General features: G+C 38.8%; 1 protein-coding gene across 8 annotated transcripts in view; it reads left to right on the forward strand.

Annotated features, from left to right (window-relative positions):
* The window catches only part of rap1gap2a (RAP1 GTPase activating protein 2a), a 117,833-nt gene that overhangs the window by 8,462 nt on the left and 85,364 nt on the right, over window positions 1-24,007 (forward strand). For 2 of the 8 annotated variants that reach the window (XM_017439254.3, XM_017439255.3), the window contains exons 1-2: window positions 10,347-10,701; window positions 14,845-14,880. The exons of 4 other annotated variants lie outside the window; for them this stretch is intronic. In XM_017439254.3, coding sequence (XP_017294743.1) covers window positions 10,661-10,701; window positions 14,845-14,880 — 77 coding nt within the window. In that variant the 5' untranslated portion in view covers window positions 10,347-10,660. Of the gene's footprint in view, window positions 1-10,346; window positions 10,702-14,844; window positions 14,881-24,007 lie in introns of those variants that run through there. 2 more of the 8 variants (XM_037980702.1, XM_037980703.1) reach the window with 2 other exon arrangements.

Consider the following 24,007-nt stretch of genomic DNA (forward strand, 5'->3'; position numbering starts at 1 on the left):
TAAAAGCCCCGCCATGCAGTAGATGACAGAAAGAATTCATTTACGAACATTGAGCCTTCGCTGCAAAACAATCTGGTTGCTCTTCGACTGAAACTGGTGTACTGTAGCTTTTGAATGATTTGGATCTGAATTTGAATGAAAGGGAATACCTTTTTTATTTTATTTTGAAAGATATATTTACAATGACTTGCTATTTTTTGTAATTCACGTAGGTCTTAAATTTGAATCATAATGGTTGTTAAAAGGTCTTGAAACGATTAAATGTAACTGGCTGAAAGTTGCACAAACCCTGCATTAAATAAATAAATACTGTGTCAGTGGTTGGAGCTGTCGCCTCACAGCAAGAAGGTCTCAGGTTCACCTCCCTTTCTGGGTGGAGATAACTTGTTCTCTCTTTACTCTGGTTTCCTCCCACAGACCAAAAACATACATGTTAGGTTTATTGGTAACTTAACCGGTTAGGTAAATTGTCGATAAGTATTAGTGTGTCTTGTTGTTTGTCTCTCTGTGTCCCAGTGATGGACTTGTAACTTGTTGGACCACGTCTGTGGTGTAAAGGGGATCATGCAGCTGATGTGATTCCACTGAGTAATGTTTTTTTTAATTAATATTTGAAGCGCTGAGATGCTTTAAAACCTGCTTAGATCCATACTTTGTTCACAGCTCTTTTCATCTCTCTTTTTTTTTGTGGTGAACTTCTGTGTCCTATTAGCTCCTATTTTGCCACCTTTAAAAAATAATTTTTACAAATTTTACAGTAACCTTTGCAGTTTTACACGGCTTTTTCTCGAATAGATTTTTTTAGCAGCAGGACTTTGCAATTTTAATTTGTGGACTGTCATAACTGTGAAGCTGTGAAACAAAAAGTCGTTACAACAGTGAGACGTTTGTGTGAAAGTTATTGGGAGGTTTTGATCATTTCTTAAACCACAAGTAAATGTGAACCGACCTCAGTGTGTTTGAGTTTAGTGATAATGTTTTGTGTGAATGAATGAATGAATGTGCTTCTTCATATATAGTTACAGTATGCTGCTGAAGGCTAAAGGGCGTATCTGTGTGCCTGTGTTTTTTTTTTCTTTTTTTGTCTGTGGTGTTAGCAAAATATCTCATGAACCACTGAATTTCTTTTAATGAAACACACAGAAAAGTAATTAATGGATGCACCTCTGCAACTCAATAACTTTTGGCGTTGACACAATTTATTAATGCCACCACAGCTAATCAATACAAGTAAACACATAAATGGCTATAACTTTGTCAATTTTACCAATGTTGAGCTAGAAATTGGTGTGGTAGTAGCTGAGCGTCATCTTCCACACATACTCCAAGAACTAACACATCTCACATAAGATTGCACTTAATGTTATTCACAAGGTTTGACCAAAGTTCGTCTTTTATCATCAAAACAGGCTCTCAGTTGAAACCTTTGGCATGGATGATGATGGGCGATATGCATTCCTTCAACAAATGCTAGGCCTTCAATTGATTTGGATGTTTGTGTGTTTCAAAGACTGACACGTGATGAGAAGAAACGTCAGAACACTTCTGGGAAATTCTGTGTGGTATTTGTTCAGTTGTCGGGGTTTTCTCCTTTCTGTGCTGTGTGTGTGTGTGTCCCTGTTGGTGCTGTAATCAATGGTGATGGATGTTGATGAGGCAGGAACCATTAAAGCAAAGCGTCAGCTCGGTCTCTATTTCAGCGGCCCTCCTGGAAAACCTTATATGACTGAGCAGCCTATTAGAAACACAGAGGAGAGAGGTGGATGGAGGTAGGGGGTGGAAACAAATGAAGGAAAAGAGAGAGAACAGTCTCTCGCATCTTTGTGGGCTTATGTCACCCTCCGGGTTTCAATCTAATGCCTAAATGCCTTATTACATGGTGAGAAGAGAAAAGGAAGACTAGAGAGGTGTTGAAGGGGGGAAAAGTAATAAAGACTGCAACATCACGCCTCATGTGGAGCCTCGTGGCCGCTGGTGACAGGAAGTTATTGAGAAAGAGGAGAGTGACTTTAACGCAATTATAAGAAATGCTAGCAAATTTCTGAAGAAATTTCAAAGGGTGCCAATGCAGCTACTGCTCAGACATCCAACATAACTTTTTAATAATGTAATCCAAGAAAAAAAAATGCCAACATTGTGATGTATGAACTGCACAAGATGTGTGAAGAGAACCAAGATCAATAGAAATGTTGAAAGCTGCTGCCAGTGGCTCTTTATGGCCGCCATGGTAACCACACATCTGCATCTGTCTCTCCCTGACTGCCAAGTTTATGAGAAGCTGACAGAAACTGAGAAGTAAACGTCAACAAACAGCTGCTGTGAGAACTTCACTACACTCTAACCATAACTCCTGATCCTAAAACTTCTTGAACCACATGCAGCAGAAGGTCTGTTAGCGGCACACGGGGCTTTTTATGTTTCTGAGGTGTTTTATGTAGGAGATACGACAAGTTAAAAAGACCTGTCACTTCCAGTTTCCAGGAAAATATTTTGAGCCAAGATGTAACAAAAGTCTATTGAAGCTTGAGTGAGCACTCGCTGCACTCTGGGAGATTTGAAAAAATGAAACAAAACAACATAAAAGTGAGAGACACACTGAGTAGAAAAAGGACAAAATTGCTAATGTTTTGATGTATAATGCACTAAAAAGAGTTAAGTGAGTAAAGTGTTTGTTTTCAAAAGATTCATAAATTTTAGACAATTCAAATGTTAGTCCACGACTTCCTCATATGTCAGAGGAACATTCTGTGGAAAAAAATCTCCAGATTATACACATAAATTGTGTAAAAAAAATGTTAAATATAAGAAAATGACAATTCAGACATGTATAGCTCACCTTGTTGTGGCTCATTTAAACTGGATGAATGATGTTTCTACTGTGAGGTGTGTCTGACTTTTAGAGCTCCGAAAAAGAGCCATTTTGTCATGTGTTTAGCCAAAATCTCATTGATTTCCATAGTTTTTTTCTAGCATTTTTTTTTATGCTGAATTTGTCTATATTATGTGGCAGACCACCATTACTGTCCAAGTTGCATGTTTTAGTGTATATAGTGTATAATCTGCATGTTTTGTTTTAAAGCTGCAGTATAAAATATACAACAAATCTTTGGACAGAATAGTAAAAAAAGGTGCTTTAGTGCCTATGTGGTGGCAAAATAAAACAATTGGCTAAAAGAGAAAAGCTTAAATAAAATTATAGCCATTTTTGTGTTGGCAAAGGTCAATTAACAATGGCAGCCATCTTAAATTGGGCTGACTCTAAAAGGTAATCAGTTGTAGATGTTTCTCCCAGTTTCATATAAATTTGTCCACTAATCCACGGGATATTTTGCAAACTCAGATACAGGCAACTTCACAACTGTCTGCAACCAAAGACTGACAATAAATTGATAAATGATAAAATGTCAGAACATGGGAAACCTGTTTTTCACCTTTAGCATGTGATTTTGGAAGAGTTTTAGCATGTTCGTGTCACCACGTGTGACCACATGTACAAAACATGGTAAATTCATGTGTTTTTTTCCGTTCTGAGTAATTAGAATGAATTTGGTTTTCTTTGACGCAGTTTCTTTCTCACTTTTCTCAGCCACCTACACTCACACCTTTGTTGGTGCAAGTACTCCCCTCCCTCGCCTTCGTCTAAAGCTTCATAGCTGCCCAGGGCTGAAGTCGTTTCATCTGCGACACATTAACGGAGCAGTGTTTGGTAAAAAGCAATTACCTGCGCAGACGTGCTGTTGTGACATCTGACACTGATCACCTCTATTTCTGAAGTCACAAATTTCCCACTGGCCAATTATACCCGGCTCTGGCAGCACATCATTAAACTTCAAACGGACTGCAACACACGGGCATAAAAAGCACTTTTATTATCCAAATACAGTCCAAACCAAACCTCATTCGCCCCTTGCGAAGATACTCATAGAGGAGCATGTTGCATCAGTGTGTGCTTCTCTTCTGACAACCACTTAGCAACACAACAGTCCGCATGGTGACCTCAAGACATCGCCCAACTGGCTGATGGAGGATGACGTCACCCAGCCCACTTACCAACACTTGTGGTAACAGAAAATGTGGTGGCTGTTTTTTTTTTTTCTCTCTTACTGTGAACGCATGTTTCACATCTTAGGACAAAGTTGGTGGGCTGTGCCCGAAGTGGTGAGGAGACACAGGATGACGAATATTCTCATTCTGACATTGTCATAAAATGTCAACCCTCTGAAAAGAATCAGAAAACGTTTCATTTCACAACACGTATGGAACAAATACGGTCCTTAACAGTAACATAAAGCTGTATGCACTTCGATTTTCTGAGTTAAATCTGAATGCAATTAGTCAAAACAAGAGCTCAGCTCAGTTCACAGTTATTTCAATAGCAGCATGATGGTTTAACGCCGTGCTCGGAGTGAAAGAAACATGCATAGAGTGTAAGAGTTGGTGTTATTATCTATGTCGTTATCTATTATAATTATGGAGATGAGCTGGTTGGGTCATGGCTGATGATTCAGTATTTCACACAAAGGTTTAATCATTAGCAATGCAAGGTTATTACAGTCTATTGCAAATGTTTTGAGGTTCTTCATTCTTTTTTCACACAGCCTCCTATCTGTCCATGATGATGCTCACATATCAATGTAGCACCTCTACAATCAGCGTTGTTGCAAGTTCACCACATACAGGAACTGGTATAAATCTCTGTTCGCTGAAAGTAAAACTCAGTTGAGTCATGTTCATAGTTTACTGGCTGAATGTTTCTTTGTCGATTTGTTCAAGACATTAAGTTTCTTAAAGAAAACGTTCTTGTTTCTTGGTTTTGTCATATGCCATTCAGTGTATTATTGGCATTGTTGTGTTTATCTACCAGCTATTTTCATGTTTGCTTTTCTCATGTTGTCTGTGCTTACATATCCCACTTCTATTATGACTAAATCCTTAATAAAATGCTTGTTTTGTCAGAACAACAACAAAAAAAAACGAATGAATAAAACCCCCAAAGTCCAACAAAAAATCGACCCATTAAGACCATGTTTCCATGAATAGTGATCCCTTTTAAAGCGCTGTGAGTTTAATGCTCCTCTCTAATAAAGTTCTAGCCATTTTGAATGTGGTTGACGTCAAAGATTAACCAGCTGTAAATGTGCACACATACACAGACACAAGCAATTGAATTATTTCCCCTCCTCGTCGTACTTTTCCGAGGTAGTTATTTAGGTGGTCATGACAGGAAAACAAATGATCTCTGTGACCCCAGTTTTCAGGACAAAAGTCTCAAGATCCCTCTCATTTAATAAGCTAATGTCACCTCAACGGAGGCTAGCAAGATTTAAAGTTTCAGGCCTGGACAGCATAGTTGTAAAACATGTTGGAGTAAACACGGCAACCTTGACAGACAATAAATGATGTCCCAGGACTGAGATCGGAATGCATCTGGCTAAAGGAGCACAGTATTTATTTCCCTCTTTTTGCATAACTTGTAAATTGAGACGCAGCATAATTCTCCACTGACATCTCAGGTAAATAGCTGCTGGTTGTGAAGCTGGTTGCTAATTGTGTTTATTTTGAAAGATGCATTGGGCTGATTTTAATTTTACAGTTTTTTTGCTGAAAAAAAAAAAAACGTTTCTGTGGCTAAATCCAAATATTTATGCAGCAATAAACAACGTAATCTGCTTCCACCTTAGATGTCTTTCACAAATTTTGCTATCTAAAATATATGGGCATTAATTTACTAATTTAAATCATGTCAGAGGTATTTAGTCTTTATCTAGGCCTCTACAAAGTAAGAGACCACCTGTTAAGAGCTTCTGTTTTTTAATGGAGCAAAATGCAGATTTTCAAAACACTGTAAATGGAAGTCTGTGCTTTTTATGATTTATTTTACATTTTAGTCCTAATGAACAACAATAGCCCTAAACCACTAGAGGGAGATTGAGGGCCACCTTCTGATGTACATGTACAGTGGCTTTAGCACTGTAATAAATACTTTTTTTTAATGTGCAGTTTCTAGGTTCCTGCCTTTTGTACATTTTTATTACGTATAATGATAATAACTGCAACACTGTCAGATTGACTCTTCTGTGTACAAGTACACACAAACACTTCTACACTACATTATGCCAGTGGAGCGTTTCATTGCTTTCAATCAGAGCATTCTCACTAAGACAGAGAAATGGACTGGCAACACATGCAGTTACCAACTCCAAAGATCACAGGAAAAATATACAGTAATATACAAAAGGTATGGAGGAAATAAAAGCATTTGATCTCAGTCATGTTCATCAGAAACTGAGTCAAAAATACTTTTGGGGGGCAATCTGAAGATGACACCACTTTTGTTCTTCAGGGATTTTTTTGCAACACTGCACGTGAGTCACATAATTTCTATATTTTATGTTTAATGGGATGTAAGACTAGCAAAATTAAAGGCCTAGCACACCTTGAAAGAAAGCACATCGCCACTTTGCATGTCAGCTTTAAACCAAAATCATCTAGGGATGAGAAGGGACTGAGTTGGTCAAACTTTGTAAATGTTATGTGAGATCTCATGCAATATTGCAAGAACATGTGAGGTGTATTAGCACTCAGACTAAGTGCTGTTAATGACTCTCAGTTACTGCCACATCACATTTTAGCTCAATATCTGCAAATCAGACTGAGTTATAGTCATTTTTGTGTTGGCTGAGGTCAATCAGCTGGAGCAACCAACTTGAATTAGGGTGGCTCCACCAGCTAATGAGTTGTAGGCCTACATTCAATGATTCATTTTAGAGGTTTTTATTAAAATCCGTCAAGTGGTTCTTAAAATATTCTCAAAGACAACTGGGTAGATGCCAACAGTTAATTCTAAAGTTTTAATCAAAGATTTTGCACAATATGTGTTGCTCAAAGTATATATTGGGGATGGCTCTTAATTATTACCACACAAAATAACTGTATCATTGAGTTACAGCCATTTTTGAGTTTTCTAAGGACAGACAGACAAACAAGCATGTACAGATTTAAAACTACATGTTCACCTGCTTTTCATGGCAGCTGGTGATAATGAACAGTTTTGTTCTATTTTTGGTGGTAAGACAATTACCAGAGAACGTGTAAGTATTGTAATGACACAAATACTAACCATATATATTCACTAGAAGCACTCAGAGAGCACAAACCTCCGCCAAGGCCACATTATGACTAAAAAATAATACGATCCAGATCATAATCTGGATCACCACGCAAAAAACTATTTTTTGTTATTATGTTTTCTAAGTTATGGTGGGGTTGTCCAAGTGATGTTACATTTTTGTGTGATTTTACCGGCGCCACACACAAGCGGCTAAACAGATAATAATGTCGCCTCAGTAGCAACAGCCACATAAGCAGAGGACCAGCTTTGTTGACTGACTTTTGTGATTTCTTTTTTCAAGGGCTTTTGTTGTGATCTGAGCTTGAGCTGTTTGTTTGGCTAGAGTTCAAATGGCTTTCTGTTGTAACTTTGCAATGCCATCACAAGAAGTGGATGCGCAAATGAGACATTTGACTTTGTTGACATCTGTATGTCTAAAATTAATTCTGATGAACATCCTCGGCACTGTTAAACCAATTACTCAGAAAATGAGCTCAGTGATGAGTCCCTTCCACCTCCACCGAGCAGCTCATTATCCCCTATTTACTGCTCCCGTTTTATGATCGGAGTACAAACCCACAAGCATAATGGGTCTCTCTGAATTGTGCCGAAATTTGAACATCTCAGTGGTGCACGTCCCAGTCATTTGGCAGCTGTGAAATAGACACTCCCAGCGGCTTGAAGCTGAAAGACTATTACCACTAAAACACATGGGTCCCCACATCCTGACAACATGGAAACATTTTATTCACACGATGCATCCCCATGTTCCTCAAAAGCCTCCTAAAGTAATATTATTTTTTTTTTGTTTTTTGTATATTTGATATTGCTGTTGATACTGGCAACAGATATTTATCAGCGAGCTCTCAGTTCAAGCCAAACCAATGTCTGCTTAGACAAGTCAAGATGCTTAACTATTATACCTGAATGTTTAAATGTTTTTATGTCTCTTGCTTTTACTTAAAACTTAGTCTTAGCCCTCAAAAATCACTTTGAAGACCTCTTAGAAATGTGAGGGCCAAACTTTGGTCCTGTTGACAAAACTGTACATATTTTTTAAAAATATATTTTTTGTCTCTGTTCATAAAAATAATTTGTCTATATTTCTAACAAAATGTCTGAAATGCTTTGACCTCACCACTAGGTGGCGAGAACATCCACATTAACATTAACGACATATCAAAAGACAAAGAAAGAACATTTTTAGCTTGAGAAAAGACATTTTGTTTTTAATACCATTTGCAGTTTTCTCTCTGTTATTAACCATTTAAACACACAGTCTTGGTTTAACCATGAAAGGATCAGGATAAAGTGAAATAGATGCAGAAAAAGTGGTACAAATTGCATCATTTGTTGTTGTAGATTCCAGGGCACAAAGTGACAGTGGGCATGAGGTAAACAGGCCACAATGCCATTGTTTCTGATGAAACCTGTATACTAAGTCCAGGTGGATCCATATAAAAACTTTTTTTTTTTACCAAAAACATTTGCATGTGGATGGGAAATGCAAATGCAAAAGAAAATCTCACTTTTCAAAAACATTCAGAGTAGCGTGGATGGGGCATTTGGTTGCCACATTACCAGGAAGTCCCCATAAATTGGTGTCCTTTGAGACTGTCCTTCACATAAAGACAGAAAAACAAAGCGCAAACAAAACGTTTTCGCAAAATAAACAAAGCGGGTTAGAAAAATGAGAAAACCAGACTTTTAAGTAGAAAGTTTTATGTTCCTTACACCAAAAATTGAATCACAAATCCAAAGAATCCGTGGTTTGTCCAATGACCAAAACAGACTTCAACCTATCTTATGTAAATAGACATGGAGGCTGTGTACAAAGGGAAATACTGTATGTGTTTTATTTTTTCATCCTTACAGACTTGGAGTAAACCAAGCAAACCAACGCCTATGAACTGGGTCTAAACTGTACTGAAAGTTATAAATGTTGTTTCCATTGTGCTCAAACGGTGTTTGAGGTCATGGGGTGCTCAAGCAATGGCTAAAATACAAAGTAACCCATTTTCTTCCTGTCTGAAGTTAATTTGAGTCTAGCAGTGTCTCATTTATAAACATCCAGAAGAAGTTACCTTCTTGAAACTGTTCAGTCATTTCAGAGCAGCACGCCATGAGTGTGACTGAAACTGAGACCTGACCACTCTTTAGTGAAGAGGAAGAGTGTGAGGAAGGACCCTCCCTTTGGCCGCAATACGGAGGTTTCTGTGTGTGTGTTACAACTCTGACCGCCCGGTTGTTCAGCTCCCTGTTTTTGCACCGAATAGACTATTGGAACCAGTTTAACCCCGTTTAAGTCCTCTGCCGAGCAACTTGCACATTTTCCAGTCAGCAGAAGTTCCTGCAACATATTTTGATTGGAGTGCAAACTGAAGTGGAACTGGAGCAAGATGTCGGGTGCAGTTATCACATCAAAATGGAACATCGAGGCTAAAACATGATGCAAATGTTAGGTGTATACGTTTGTGCAGCTGCGTTACATTGTACATTTATTTCCATGCACCAAAGTTCAAAGGGTGATAATGTTTAAGCCTGTATCTGTGTGTTTGTTTGTCTGTCTGTTAGCAAAATATCTCATGAACCACGGGATGGATTTTAATGAAAGTCTCAGAAAGTAACCGCTGACTGTACATCTACAAATCATTAGCTTTTGGAGTCAGCCCGATTCAAGAAGGCCGGCACAGCTAATCGACCTCAGCCAACATAAAAACTCAGTCAGATGTACTGCTATTGAGCTAAGTTTTGATGTGGTCATAGCTGAGAGACATCTTCAACACATGGTCCAAGCACTTACGGCTCTTGCAATATCGTATCAGACTCCGGTTAAAGTGATTTAACCAGAGTCTGATGCGATATTGTTGTTTGACCAAAACAACTATATCTGTTCCTTTTCATCATAAGATGGTCTCAGTTTTGAAACCGTGGCATGAAAGGTGGCAGCATTCCTTCATGGAATTGGAGGCCTTTAATGTCTTAGTGCTGTCATGGTACTGTCACACTTACAACAAACACATACACCATGTGACCACAAACCACAGGAGTGTTGTGATGATGGCGATGATAAGAGTCTGAGTATACTCTGCATATCTTGGCCTTTGTGTGTGTGTGTGTGTGTGTGTGTGCGAAACAAACCCACAGTGTCAGATGTGAGAGTGTGGCCCCTCCTCACCTTGCTCCTCCCCTCTGCTGACATGTGTACCTGTATGTGTCAGTGTGTCAGACTCTGTCTCTCTGCTGAACAGCCCGTGAAAGTCAAAGAGCAAGACGTGTTTGGGGAAAGTACTGGTCAAGTGGCAAAAGTGGAAAACGACAGCTCCGGAGAGGCAGCTGGGGAAGGAAAAAAGAAGGAGAGGCAACAGGAAAAAAAAAAGATCAATCAAAATATAAAGTAAGGGAAGGCAAATAGAGTGGGGACCAGAGAAGCAGGGAGGTGAAGAGATTGGGTCAGATAGAGACAAAGTGCACAGAGAGGGACAGAAACTGAGAGTGGAGCGTTTCCCAAAGGAAGGAGGCTGAGAGCGAGCGGGGCAGACTGACAACATGCTGAGGAGGAGAAGCGTGACATTTGGAGGATTTGGATGGTATGTTCCTTTCACATTTCATGCATGCTCATAAGCGCAGTAGTTGCACGTAGAAATGTAATGATACACATTGTTCTTGTGTGATCTGCTGAAATTAGCATCAGCTGCTGTCAGCGTGTGGCTATGGGTGGTGCAGAAATGTCAACTTTTCTCATGAAAAGGAAGGATGGGTGGAGGGCGTATGCCGCTGCTCTGTGTCACACCTCTAACACTTTATCCTCTTGTTTATCAGTCTGTGTGTGTTTGTGAGAATGTACAGTTTCACTCTGTGCTGTCTCTCTTAACGGGGGGCGGGGGGATTACAATCAACAGGCTGCTTTGTTTGTAGAGATGCAACTTTAAATGTTCTCTTGCTCTATTGGCTGAGAGGAGACTCTAGGGAGCACATTTTGCACTTTCTGTGCTGACACTATTGGACGTGTTTTGTTTTTTTTGGTCATTCTGACACTCAGTGAACTTAAAGCTCCTGATCAGGGCTGAAGCAGCAGATCCTGCCTGACAGGCTGCAGTAACCTGAAACACACACAGCATCACATTACTTTCAGAAACAAACCCTGGCTAGAAACTGGTGAGAGTAATAAAAATAAACTAAAACAGTTAACTGATTATTTTATATTCAGTATCCGGTGGTCATGGGTGTAAAAAGTTGGGTTTGGAATAAAGCAGTGTGGGTCTTTGCCTAATCTGGATTATAAACATTTTAGATAAAATAATATTAATAATAAAAAAACAAAAGAGAAATGAAATTGTGAGCCTCTTACGTACTTACTGAAAACGCTTGAATAGTTTTTAGACAGCTCAGCAGAATGTCTGTCAAAGAATGTTGCATCAGCTGCAAGCAGTAGCCTATTCAAAAATGACTCATTTTGTTTTTGTCTTTTGCGGAATTACCACAACGGCTATTTGGTTCTTGTTAAAAACACTCTTAGATGCAACAGAGAGGTGACAGTGTGAGCAGTTTAAAAGTAACTTGAGCGAGCAGGAGACAGAAAGCAATAGCTTTTATAACAGAGAGGACAAAACTTGAAACACACAAAATAAGGATCAGTGAAAAGCACTGACAGTAGTTTCATGGACATGTTGATTTTATTTAACTCTTACTCCATCACAAAAAGTTTTTTTTTTAAATTGTGACACAAATTTTCTTGAGCAGGAAAATGCTAACAGCACAAAAACTGCAAAAGCAAAAGACAGCAATAGATGTGGCCTTGAACCAGATCAAAACTAGCATTACGTGAAGGAATGCATGTCACCGGCCCCCTTGCGTGATCTGTTAGCGCTCATTGGATGTGTTGAAGATGACTGTCAGCTACTACCACACCAGTTTTTCACTAAATGTTTGCAAAATTGACTGATTTATAGACATTTTTGATTCTCTATGAAGGCCAACTTGGATCAAGTTGACTCCAAAAGTTAATCCGTTGTAGATGTACGTCCAATAATTAATTACTTTCTGACAAGCTTATTGAAAATCTGTCCACTGATTCATGAGCTGTTTTTCAACAGAATGACAAACAAACAAACACGATGTACCCGCCTCTCATGGCAGTGGGCGATGATAATCGTACCAAAAGCTCTGTCCACACAGAAACGATTTTTGCAAAACAATCTTTTTTTATTTTGTTGTTTCTAACAATGTCCTTGTAAACACCACTCCATTTCTAGAAATGGTTTCATTCATATGGAAATGCAAAACAAAAAATGCGCCAATAGACTGTGGCGACTATGCCAGGCCCGTATGTGGCGCTGTCACACAAATGCACCAAAAACAGGAAACCGTATGTAGAGAGTGCACATAAAGCTGACACAAACTGTAAACACAAGAAAAAAAAGACGTGGATGGCAAATACAAGTGAAAAAATCGAGTCCTTTTTGTGGACTGATGACGAAGTGGAACTTCTACTTTATGTCACATTAAATTATTATTGAGCGGGAGTCAGGTCAGTCCAAATACATGGACATAAATAATATTATATAGTCTCAGTTTCCAGTGAGGGACGGATTTTGTCACAATGTTCAAAGCTAATTAGTAGTCTTTTAAAATTATTTGCATTTCACACATTTTTTAAATGTTTGCTCGATGTAGTTGTTTTTTTTTCTGCAATATTTGCTTTAGTTTTGTTGACAGTTCAATAAAGTGATCAAGAAGCCTTAGATTATTTAGTGTAATAATGAGGTAGGGGTTCTGCTTTGCTCCATTCAAGACGTGTTATTGTTCATCAGCCTTGTCTGCAGCAAATGAAGCAACACAATGGCAAACATGCATCATTTTTCTTACTTATGCTTGGGGATGTAGGCTAGATTAGAGGTGGGACTTTGACATCTTAGTTTTCAATAGGTTGGGTGCTGCCTATCTACATAAAAATGCTGCATTTTTTTTACTCTGGAACCTGTTAAAAAAAAGTAAAAACTTTGTTGCATTCACTAAACGCTGTTTCCATGTGGACGGGGCCTTAGGCTGTAAACTTCTGCCTCATCACTGTAAAACCCTTCAGAGTACTAAAAACAAGACATCTGAAATTTCAATTAGCCCTCTATCTTCGCACCATTTAGAAAATTAAAAACAGAAAAAATGTAACCAACATTCATGACAACCTTTTAGCTTGTCACCTGCACAATATAAGTCATATTGCTCAAATAACCAGCAGCTTGAGCTGCAAACAGGCGGAGTGCATAAAACCAATTGTAAATCTGACAAAAACAAACACTTTTTTTTTCTTTCTAAATCAATAACATATTCAAATATTTGATGCTGCAGCTGAGAGTCTGACTTTGAAACATAATAAACACTGGCAAGTAATTACCGGAGGCGATATTTTATCTAAATTATGATAGTAAAATGTTCGCGTGATGTGTTTGATTATTCAGGGACAAAAAGTGGTGTGTATTTCTAACCGCTTCGAAGTAAATAATGACGCACGCTGCAGCTTTATCACACTTTATGAGAAAGACAGTATAATACTGTAAGCAATGTTGCTGGATCAGATATAAACATTATTTACTGCCACTGCAGCGGGGCAGCTATGTCAAGTACAAAATCTGTTTCTGTGGCTGGGAAACAAAATAATAAAATACACCAACATGCTAAATACTGACTATAGAAAACAGTAGCAGCTGTGATAGTTGTCACCATTTCACCAGCTGCATGTAAACTGGTTTTCCTGACATTTGGATATCTAATAACAACACAATCTCTTGCGTCACGAACTAACCTGGCTCAGTGTGTTCCTGCTCTGCATTTGCCATGGTGTTGCTTCAGCATCTCTGATAATATCTCATAATGCTGGAAAATATTCAAACCATATTTAAATTGATCACGCCAAGGGCTGTAAATAAAGCAAAGCATTGTGTTTTCATGTGCTGTGCCAATATCAGCATCTGCTACTTGTTTATGAGCGGCCGTATTTCCATGGAAGACGCGTCACTCTTTGCCGCGCAGCTTTTTCCCTAAATTGTTAGAGTTAAAATGTGCATTTTCTTTAGAGAGGAACACAAGTGTTGCACTTTCACACACGATTTCATGTTTGCGCGCACGTGGTTGTCACAGACAAAGTGACTTTTATATCCAACCTTGTCTCTACAAGAAAACAGGGACCTTTACAGAACAGTTTAAGCTCTCTGATCTTCTGTGTTTATGGTATGAACAGGACATATTGAAACAAGAACAATGCCCCTATAAACATGAGACCCCTCCAAACCGGTTGGAGGAGACCTTAGAGACTCTCCTCTCCGCTCTGCACAGGCTCTTGTCTGACCCATACGGTAGCTGTGCTTCAGGCTTTGCAGCACCTTTGGAAATTATGCATTTATTTTGGGCCTTTGTGACCTGCTTAGTGTTGCTGCGGCGCATTATTTGCAACTCATGCAAGTTTTTATGTCATGCCATGTGCTTTCTACAGGCCTTTCATTAGTTAGAATAAGATTCTGTGTAAATAAAGAGCAATCAGTTCCAGAGCACCCTGGGGTTAGGGTTCTCAATCTTCACCTTCTGATCTGAGCTCATTTATCTCACTGCTAATGTCCTCATAACGGTACAATAAGAGCACTTACAGCAATTAATTTAATAGGCACTTTGAGAAATTAGTAATATTTCTGTTTGTGTGTGTCTGCCCTTTTTTTTTTTTTCTCCTGCCTTTTCTCCAGGATTGACAAGTCCACATTGTCTGCACTGAAAGCTCGGTAAGTTTCCCCTTCAGATTTTGATTTCAAGAACTGCTTTTACACAAGAATAGCTGAAATATTTTGAAATGAGGTTCTGTGAAAAAGTTATGAAGGTTGAACATCTTACCGGTTGTCATTAGCTTTTAGAACAGCCTCAGTTTTGAAAAATAGAGTTATGTCTCACAGGACCGGTGAGTCCAATGGCTAGTCCAAACACAGCCAAGACCAAGATGGATTCCTGCTGTCTAAGAACAATTCGAATTTCCAAATTTTTTATAGGGATTCATGTAAATGCTATTTTATAGACCTTTACCCAAATGTTATTGGCACATTACATCAGGGCTATTTAGCTAAATTCTTTAGAAGTAAAACATCCTGCAAAAATTGCCATTACATAAATTTAATTTATGATTCAAAATCTAGTTTTATTTTAAATGAACTCTTTGGCAGGTGGACAGAGTTGTATAGCCCTGTCATAAACCATCTATACAAAAGGATCGCTCTGACAGAAATATTTGTCATCTAAGATTTTTAAATGTTTCTAAATGTTAAATGTTGATTTAAAGTCTATTTTTTTTAAATGAACTCATCAGTGGGCCAGACAGAGCTCACTGTTGAATAGCCCTGCATTACATGAGTATTTACATGGAATTCTGTGGTTATTTACAAGAACAAATAGCAGAAGCAGCTAGCTGTAGCAGCTTTCAGTGCAGCCTGGGGTTACATCTGTCAGGAATTTAATAATATTTCTGACTAATTATTTGTGTAATGCAAATTGACAGCAATGTAAAGAGTTAAATAACATGAACCTTATTGAATTTTTAACACTGGAGCCAAGGTCACAAAATCTGCTTTGTGACCACTTTGAATACCCTCAGGCAAGCTACCCATTTTCAAAAACAAATTTTGCCATCTTAAAACAGCTCCATTCTTCAAAATTTTGTAGCAGTTCTTGCAGACACTAATATTTAAACATTAACATTGCCATCAGTTTTGCGCTACACACATAACTTGGTAAAAATGATATGAAATTCTTTAGAGATCTGACACCAGACTGCCCCAGAAATCCTGCCTCACTGCTGTTGCTGCTATTTTGAGCTACAGCTGGTGAGATATTCAGGCTTTATAACTTAACTTTAGAACCCAATTTTTCTAAATATGTTTAACATTGAAACGTTTGTTAATATGCAATTGCACAGTTTGTGTCATTGTGCTTTTAGAGAAAGTTTCTGGAAAGCATCAATTGTCACAAAACTACTCACAGAAAAAGCTTAAATTTTGACTGCTTTGCAGAAACTTTGTACTTTTTTTGTTTATTTTTCTCTTCATACTAATGGGCTCTAATGAATCCACCATGATTATATTTAGTTTGTTATGTATTTATTTTTTTCACTTGAACAACACACAAGTAAAGACATCTTAAAATCAATACACACATCCTACTCATAAGACTGCGTGTAGGATGTATTCTTGGTTTCAGTTCAGTTCCTCACTCTACAGTTTTGACAAAACTGAACCTGCAGCGATAAATGAAATGTGTTAAATTAAAAAAAATAAATAAATAAAAGTTGTGAAGTTCTTGACCAAGACCAGCTTTCAGTGGAATAGGTCATTTCTGTGTCAACAGTGGTTATGACAAATCTTATTTTGAATATTTTATTACATTGTAAACCCCCTACTCATTGCCTGAGTCCAATAAAAGGAGATTTTCTGACCAGAACTGTCACAGCAAGAAACTCTTTATTGGTTTAATCGAGGTCATCTGAGGATGCTGTCGAGTTTGGTGGATATTTCTCCTCCCGCACACACATGCTGCATGGGAGTTTTATTGTGGCCACCCACTGCTACCAAAATAGAAATGCTTTAAAATCACCCACAGGGTTTGAAAAAAAGAGTCCCATTTAACTTAATGAAATTGCATAAGAATTTTACATAACTGTTTTATTTTACTATTGCTGCTGGGTGGTATGAATTATGTTTTTCTAAATAAATTACCAGCCTCCAACTGTGACCTCTCCACAGCCATAACACACACACACATACACACACACACACACACACACACTTTCTTTTTAGGATTTCATAACTAGGTTGATGTTCACACAATCCCACTCAGTTTTGTGAGCAAAAAAAAAACCAACTGAGTTTTTAATAAATAACACCTCAAGTTTGGTTTGAGTTTTACAGTTCTGAAAGGAGAAACACATAACAGCGGTGATTTAGAGCAGATTAGAGCAGCTGCGTTTGTGTCAGTAATGTTGCATTATTAGGGGGAAACACATGAACAGTTGGGTGATTTCTTCATGTGAAGTTCATGAGGATCATTTTGTGTGAGTAGCTTGTCTTTGTTGGAAAAAAAAAAAAAGCCGCTAACAGGCTTTGCTAGAGGAGGTTGCCGTAGTGATGAGAGGCGGGGGGGGGGTTTCTGTTTGAACAAGTGTGTGTTTTGGTTATCCCTGCCTGTGCCCAAACTTAAAGCTGTTGTGTTCAAGCCATACACAAGTGACAAAACCAAGGGAGGATCATAACTGTTTTTCTTTCTCCCATGCCCGTTCAGCTCCATTTAAATCTTTCATCTTCTGTTTCAGCTGTTATCTCGCCACCTGTTGTAACTTTACACATATTGTTGAGTTTTAACAAAAGCCACACTACATGTTAGACCATGAGTTGATTGTTTAGTCTGAACCCTGCATGTATCGCAGCTGACTTCCAGAAGAGTAAAAACACTATCATTATGGTTCACAAGCTGTTTATATCAGGTATCGTCTCAGAAAAGATCAGGCTCTTCAAATACTATCATTGTGACGGACAATAGGTGCATTTAGGTCACAGGGGACTACTTCACAGTCCTATAATTGTTTGAGGTAGCTCACCTTTTTTACCTATTTGTCTTGTCTGGAGGTACTGGCTGTCAACAGTCCTTTTAACTTTGTTTATCAAGTTTTTTCAGCTCTTGTTTCAGAAAAGGAACTTCCTTGGCTCAATAGGGACTCCAAAGTAGCATAAGGGGATCTGATTGGTCCACACATGAACATATGCTGACTGGCCAAACAAACTGAAAGCTCTTCCAGCACACACACTAATAAAACTTCATTTGCATTGCTAAAGAAGAAGCCATATACCCTTTACTGTTGTCTGTTTAACATGCTCTTCTTTGAACGTCTGTCCATCCATCCTTGCATCCATCATTCTTCTGCCTCCTTTTCTTTGGTCAAATAGTGGCAGTAACAAGTCCCAGAGGGAACCCCAGATATCCCTCTCCCCGACGGCACTGTCCAGTTCTTTAGTGGGATCCCAAAGCCATTCCCAGGCCAGAGAGGATACATAGTCCCCCCAGCAAGTTCTGGATCTGTTCAGGGGTCTCCTCTCAACCGGATGTGCCTGAAAAACCTTCAAAGTGAGTCACCCAGGAGGCATCCCAATCAGATGACTCCTTTAGATACAAAGGAGCAGTGGCTCTACACTGAGCTCCCCTGAATGATGGAGCTCTTCACCTTATTTTTGTCATGCTGTATCCAGAATCTTGTCCTTTAGTCATGATTCATAACTTACGATCATAGATGAAGGTTAGAACAAAGTTGGACTAGTAATTTAAGAGCTATCCCTTTCAGCTCAACTCTTTTTTTTTATTGCAATAGAGCCATTGTTACTGTATACAAGTACCCGGTCTGTTCTTGGGACCTACTTAGCCGAGGCTCAAAGTGGGCCGAGTTGAGCTGAAGATTTGATGTCAGCAGACTGCAGCTCATTGATTGGCTAGAGAGCGATGACAACCATGAGAGAGTCTCCTTCACAAAAATCCAACCCACCATTTTGAAATCTCGTAAAACTGCAGCATTGTTTATGTTGTTTGCTTTTTCTACCCTAACCCACCTACATCGAGGGTCGTGTAGACTCACGTAGAGTCTACATGGGTGAAACAAGTTGTGGTGAGACTGATCTATCTAATAAGTCTAAGTTTTTACAACTTCTTATTTTGTTTGTTTGTAGAGGTTTTTGAAACTCCACTTAAAAAATGTAACCAAAGACCAACAACATAGGTGGAATTACAGCATTCTCCCTTGTTGTTGGCAGTGAACGTCTTGTGCCTAAGTGAAGTGGCTGAGTGTTGCTCAATCACAACACCCCCCTGGTGGAACAAAACATGTAGATTCTTGTGACAGTTCCATAGAGGAACAGTCTTTATAACCTTCAGAAAGTCTAATAAGAGGAGTAGTACAAGCTTATATTTGACATGAATAAGCAAATTGTCAAAACCCCCAACCCTAATCCTGGTTGAAGGGTGTGGTACTTGTACTGCAGTTTGAGGACCATGACTGAAGCTGAAGAAAGTCATCTTGTTTTTACAACTCAGAAAAATTAGATTGTTTCTTAAAGCAAAATTAGATAAACCAGGGCTCTATATTTAGATTCCATTGAAAATTGGCTGGTTTTCTTTACAAAAACTCAATTTATAGATCAGTTTACATGTTAAAGAGTTTCATTACATGATTGTATTTCTTTGAGGAGCTTGTGTCTGAGGTGGTTAAAAGTGCATTTGTATTTGTTGTGTTGAGATAAACAGGTTTTCAGGGATTTATGTGGAGCAGCAAGAATGTACACAAGTTTTCAGATGTGTTTTGAATGTAGAGTTTAAGCGCATTTTAGAGTTAGTGATCAGAATTTCAGAATTTCACAGTTTTGCTTCATGGCTGCTGGAACTTCTGCTGGTCAAAGTCAAACTGCTTAATAATTTAGGACATGCTTGTGAGACACAGAATTTAAATGCTGCACAGAGGCTACAAAAGCCACAGAGACAATTAAGTCGGCTGCGTTTTAAAGCTTCAGAATTATAAAAAGGAAAGTGTGGTTATTGTATAACATGTAAAGTAAGACTCATCCATTATCTGTGGCGTTCTTGCACAGGTTAGCACACATAAACAAATGTTGGGTGTCTCCCTGAGCCCCTGCCTGGCCAGGTGTCTCCTTTGGACCGGTTCTGAATATGAATGAGTGAGTCGTGACTCTTACTCAAACTGCAGTGCTGTGTGTGTGTGTGTGTGTGTGTGGTCCAGATGCTTGATCCATGTAATAAAACAGTGTAGAGACCAGCATTGTGGAAAAAAAAAAAAAAAAAAAAACTAGAACAGGAATGATTTTGTTCTTTAAATGACATTAAGCCATATAATGGGTCACAGTAAAATTTTGTTTATCAACAAAAAAAACCTTGAGAATTCCTATAATTTCATTTAATTTTATTGGTGGCAAAACAAAACAAGTGGCAACAATAAACATTAAAAGGTAACATTCCTCAAAGAAATGTACATCACCCATGCAGTTTTAAAGAAAAAAAATCATTCAATCTCTATAATGGAGATGACTCTCAGCTACTAACACTTGAAATTTCAGCTCAATATTTATAAAACTAACTAAGATGTAGCCATTATTGTGTTTCCTGAGGTTGATTAGCTGTGGTGGTCATCTTCAAATGGGTTGACTCCAAAACTTAATTAGTTGTAGATGTACATCCGATGATTACCTTCTGAGAGTTTTATTAAAATCAGTCTGTGGTTCATGAGCTATTTTGCTAACAGACAGACAAAATAACACAGAGAGGCAAATACATGGTCACCTGATTTTCATAGCGGCAGGTGATAAAAAGGACTAAGAGATTTTCCAATATCTGTTTCATTTCATTTCCTTCTCTTCACTGTTCGGTTTTTTACTTGCTCTAGGAGCATTTGGGCCTCTTGCTCACAGTAAATTCCAAGTTTCAGTCTGTTATTTTTTTGTTTTTGTCTCACTTCTAATGAAAAATGTATGAGGGGGGAATACACAGGAGGATAAAGCCATTTAGAAAGTGGAAAACAGAGAAAGCAGTAGGTGAAGAGGTGTCAGTGGAAGGCCAAATGAACAACATCAGATGGATTGCTCACTTTAAAGTTTTTGACCGTGGAGGTCACAAACAGGTCTCAGAGATCTAATAGTATTCTTCTCTGTCCTTCCTGTCCTCAGTGGACAGCATGCTTTTTATTCCTCTCCTGCTCCAACTATATCCTCCCTCTTCTCCAGCTGTCTCCTTTCTCCTCTGTCATTAATCCCTGCGTTCTCTCCGCCTCCACTGCACACACAACACCTCATTAATAACTGCATAATCAAACCGGTGTACCCATGTACTCTGAGTGTGTGTGTGTGTGTGAGAGAGAGAGAGAGTGAGCAAACACATGCATCTGATTTGTCTTGAAGTGGCGGTGGGGATGAATATTACAAGTGGATGAACAATAGAGGAGAGAGGGGATGAAAGGGGGCAAGGTTGCACAGGGTTCTTAATATTTTGTGACGATGCCGCGCAAACTGTGGTGAGTAACTATCGTTTATTACTCTTTTTAAAAATAATTTTAGCCATCGTACTTCAAAATAAGGTTTTATTAGTGCTACTATTATGTAAATTAACTTAAAGGCCAGCTAAAGTCTGAAAAAGCAGTTTGTGATTCCAGCGCTGTATCTTGTCAAGAGTTTTGTATTATTTAATAAGCTTGTTGAATTTGAGGCATTAACAAAAATAATATTATAGAAATGGTATTATGTGTACAACATGTGGTATTACTTGCCATATTTTTTTTTTTACTGAAAATTCAAAATCCATCAGATGCCAAGTTGTCAAGTTATGGTACAATAATTCCATAAATACTGTCACCTCATCTATTTATCTCTTGTTACCATAAATTGAGTAAAAAATTAATGAAATTCAAAGTTAAATAAAAGGAAAGCAGAAAAGCCAGACTGAGTTAAAGTGAGTCAAACGTAAAGGATAAAACAGTCCTGCTTCAGAAACTTTAATGCAGCTTTTTGTTGCAGTGTTTAACACAAATGACAAGACTGTTTTTGTCTGTGTGACACATGAAAAACTGTTAGATTTCTGTGTCACTGTCTAATTTCCATCCATCCATCCATCCATCCATCCATCCATCCATCCATCCATCCATCCATCCTCTTTACCCACTTTTCCTTTCTGGTCAAATTGTATTTCCTCGCGCTCAGCTCCAGGTGGTTTTTACCAACAGGATTGTTACTCTTTTTCTCTGTCCTGTTCTTGTTAACATGCGTGCAATTCACAGCGAGTCGGCAGCCACTTGCTGCTAATTGGACTCTGATACTCGCCATTTATTGTTTCCAACACTCCTCAGAACCCCCTCCTCTGTCTGCCACCTTTTTCTGCTCAGTTCAAACAGAGCAGCTGCTCCCATCTGAGAGCATCGCCCACTCAGACGCCCCACTCACAGGTCTGTGACGTGGATCTACACACACACACACACACCTGGGCAACCAGTTCATTTACAAAAGCAGCACAGGATGAGGATGTTTTCAAACTGTGTCAGACATGTGAGTTTAGTCATGCACGTGTGAAAGAAAGGTTAAATTGCTTCTGTCTGAGGTGTCGACTGATCCCTGGGATGATTGGCTGAAACAGAAAAATAGTACAGGAGAGTTTTTTAAAAAAATAAAAGGAACATTACCAAAAGAATGTTGTGTTCTTTCAAATTTCTCTCCCCTTTAATGTCGTCCTGGTAAGTTTTTGGGGTAGTCAGGTGTAAATGTTATCTGTCTGCTCCCATCATGGAAAAGAGCAAATGGCCCGCTGCTATTTCTGGAGCCTGGCATTTACTCTATCTCCTTGTGCGCCGTCTATATTGCAGGCAACTATGGTGAGTTGTGACCGCCAAACAAACATGAGTCTGGATGTCTGCTGGTATCATATTTACTTTAGGTGATAGCTTATTAAAGCTCAAGGCTTTGCTCTGCAGCACAGGGGAGAGGAAGAAGCTGAGATTAGTCACATGGAAGCTGCATGCAGGCTTAATGAGCTGTCAGCTTTATTGTGTTCTGCTTATTGGAAGTGATTGTTAATGTAGTGTACACAGTTACAGCCAGCTGCCTAACCTAATATAATCCCTGCAGTCGGTGGCAGAGATAAAGGAAAGGAGCGGTAATGAAGGACAGAAGTTCAGCCACTTTTTTTTTTTTTTATCTAATACGTAACTGCCCGGAGTGAGCATGACTCTCAGCTCAAGTTAATTACAGAAACACAGGGTTTAACGTAACTACAATAAACACATATAATGCATCTGGTGGATCTGACTCCACTAGCTGGTGCAGTGCCTGTGAGTGTTTGCCTGTTTGTGCTTTCCAGAGCATGTTTGTGTGAGAAAAAAAAAAAAAAGGTAGAGAAACCATGACCGCAAGATTTCGGATGCATTTGTAGAAGTATGATGTGGGAAGTGGTTGGACTCCACCCATCCTCCAGAGCTCAGAGGAGAATGCTATGCTTCCTGTCCTCTTGCGCTTTTACTTCCAACAAGTTTACATCTCTGAAATAAGCATTCACAGCACCATAATCACATGTCAGTGTGAAATATTTCAAATCAACTTCTTGAGCATTTTTCTTCGAAAAATTCTGATTTGGTTTCCTGACATAAATATTCTTCTGGGTTTCGTTAAATCTGCACGAGTGGCAATATGCCCGTTCCTCTTCTTCAACCACAAGAGGGAGCTAACTGCACACAGTATTCTGACAGTGACTACTAAAGAAATAAAAATCAGAGCAATGCAATGAAACTTGGTCAAGTGACACAAAAGCTTCACTAGAGGGAGGCATTTTTCTGCTGTTGAATCAGTGTCACACACAGTCCCACCTGTTAACATGTAACCTGTTGAGAGTGATAACTGGTATTCATTGATAAAACAGATTTCAACCAATTATCATCATGATTTTTTTCCTCAAAATCTTAGAAAAGATGCAATCAGACCCTTTAGACACTTCTTTTTTTTAATTTGTGGAACTATTTCTTCCTCTGCGGTAACCAGATTTATTTCATTTATTACACAACAGCCAAGTTAAAATCAACAACAACCAAAAGAAAAAAACTGTTCTGCGGCACATTATCCTCCTTTGTCTTCTACACAGTACGTTTAACTCAGCAGGTTTGTATCTGTAGACTGCAACTGCAGAACAAGATCTGCATGTTTTCTCAGCCATACCTTGTACGGCAGACTACAGGGAGCCATGGCTGTTGCTATGGCAGCAAGAACTGATGATCACCTAAGGGATGGTCCAGTATGGTCCATTACCATGGCGACTACCCCGGTTGTCTCACCTTGTGGCCAC

This window comes from Kryptolebias marmoratus, linkage group LG2 (genome assembly GCF_001649575.2).
Source record: "Kryptolebias marmoratus isolate JLee-2015 linkage group LG2, ASM164957v2, whole genome shotgun sequence".
Classification (NCBI taxonomy): Eukaryota; Metazoa; Chordata; class Actinopteri; order Cyprinodontiformes; family Rivulidae; genus Kryptolebias; species Kryptolebias marmoratus.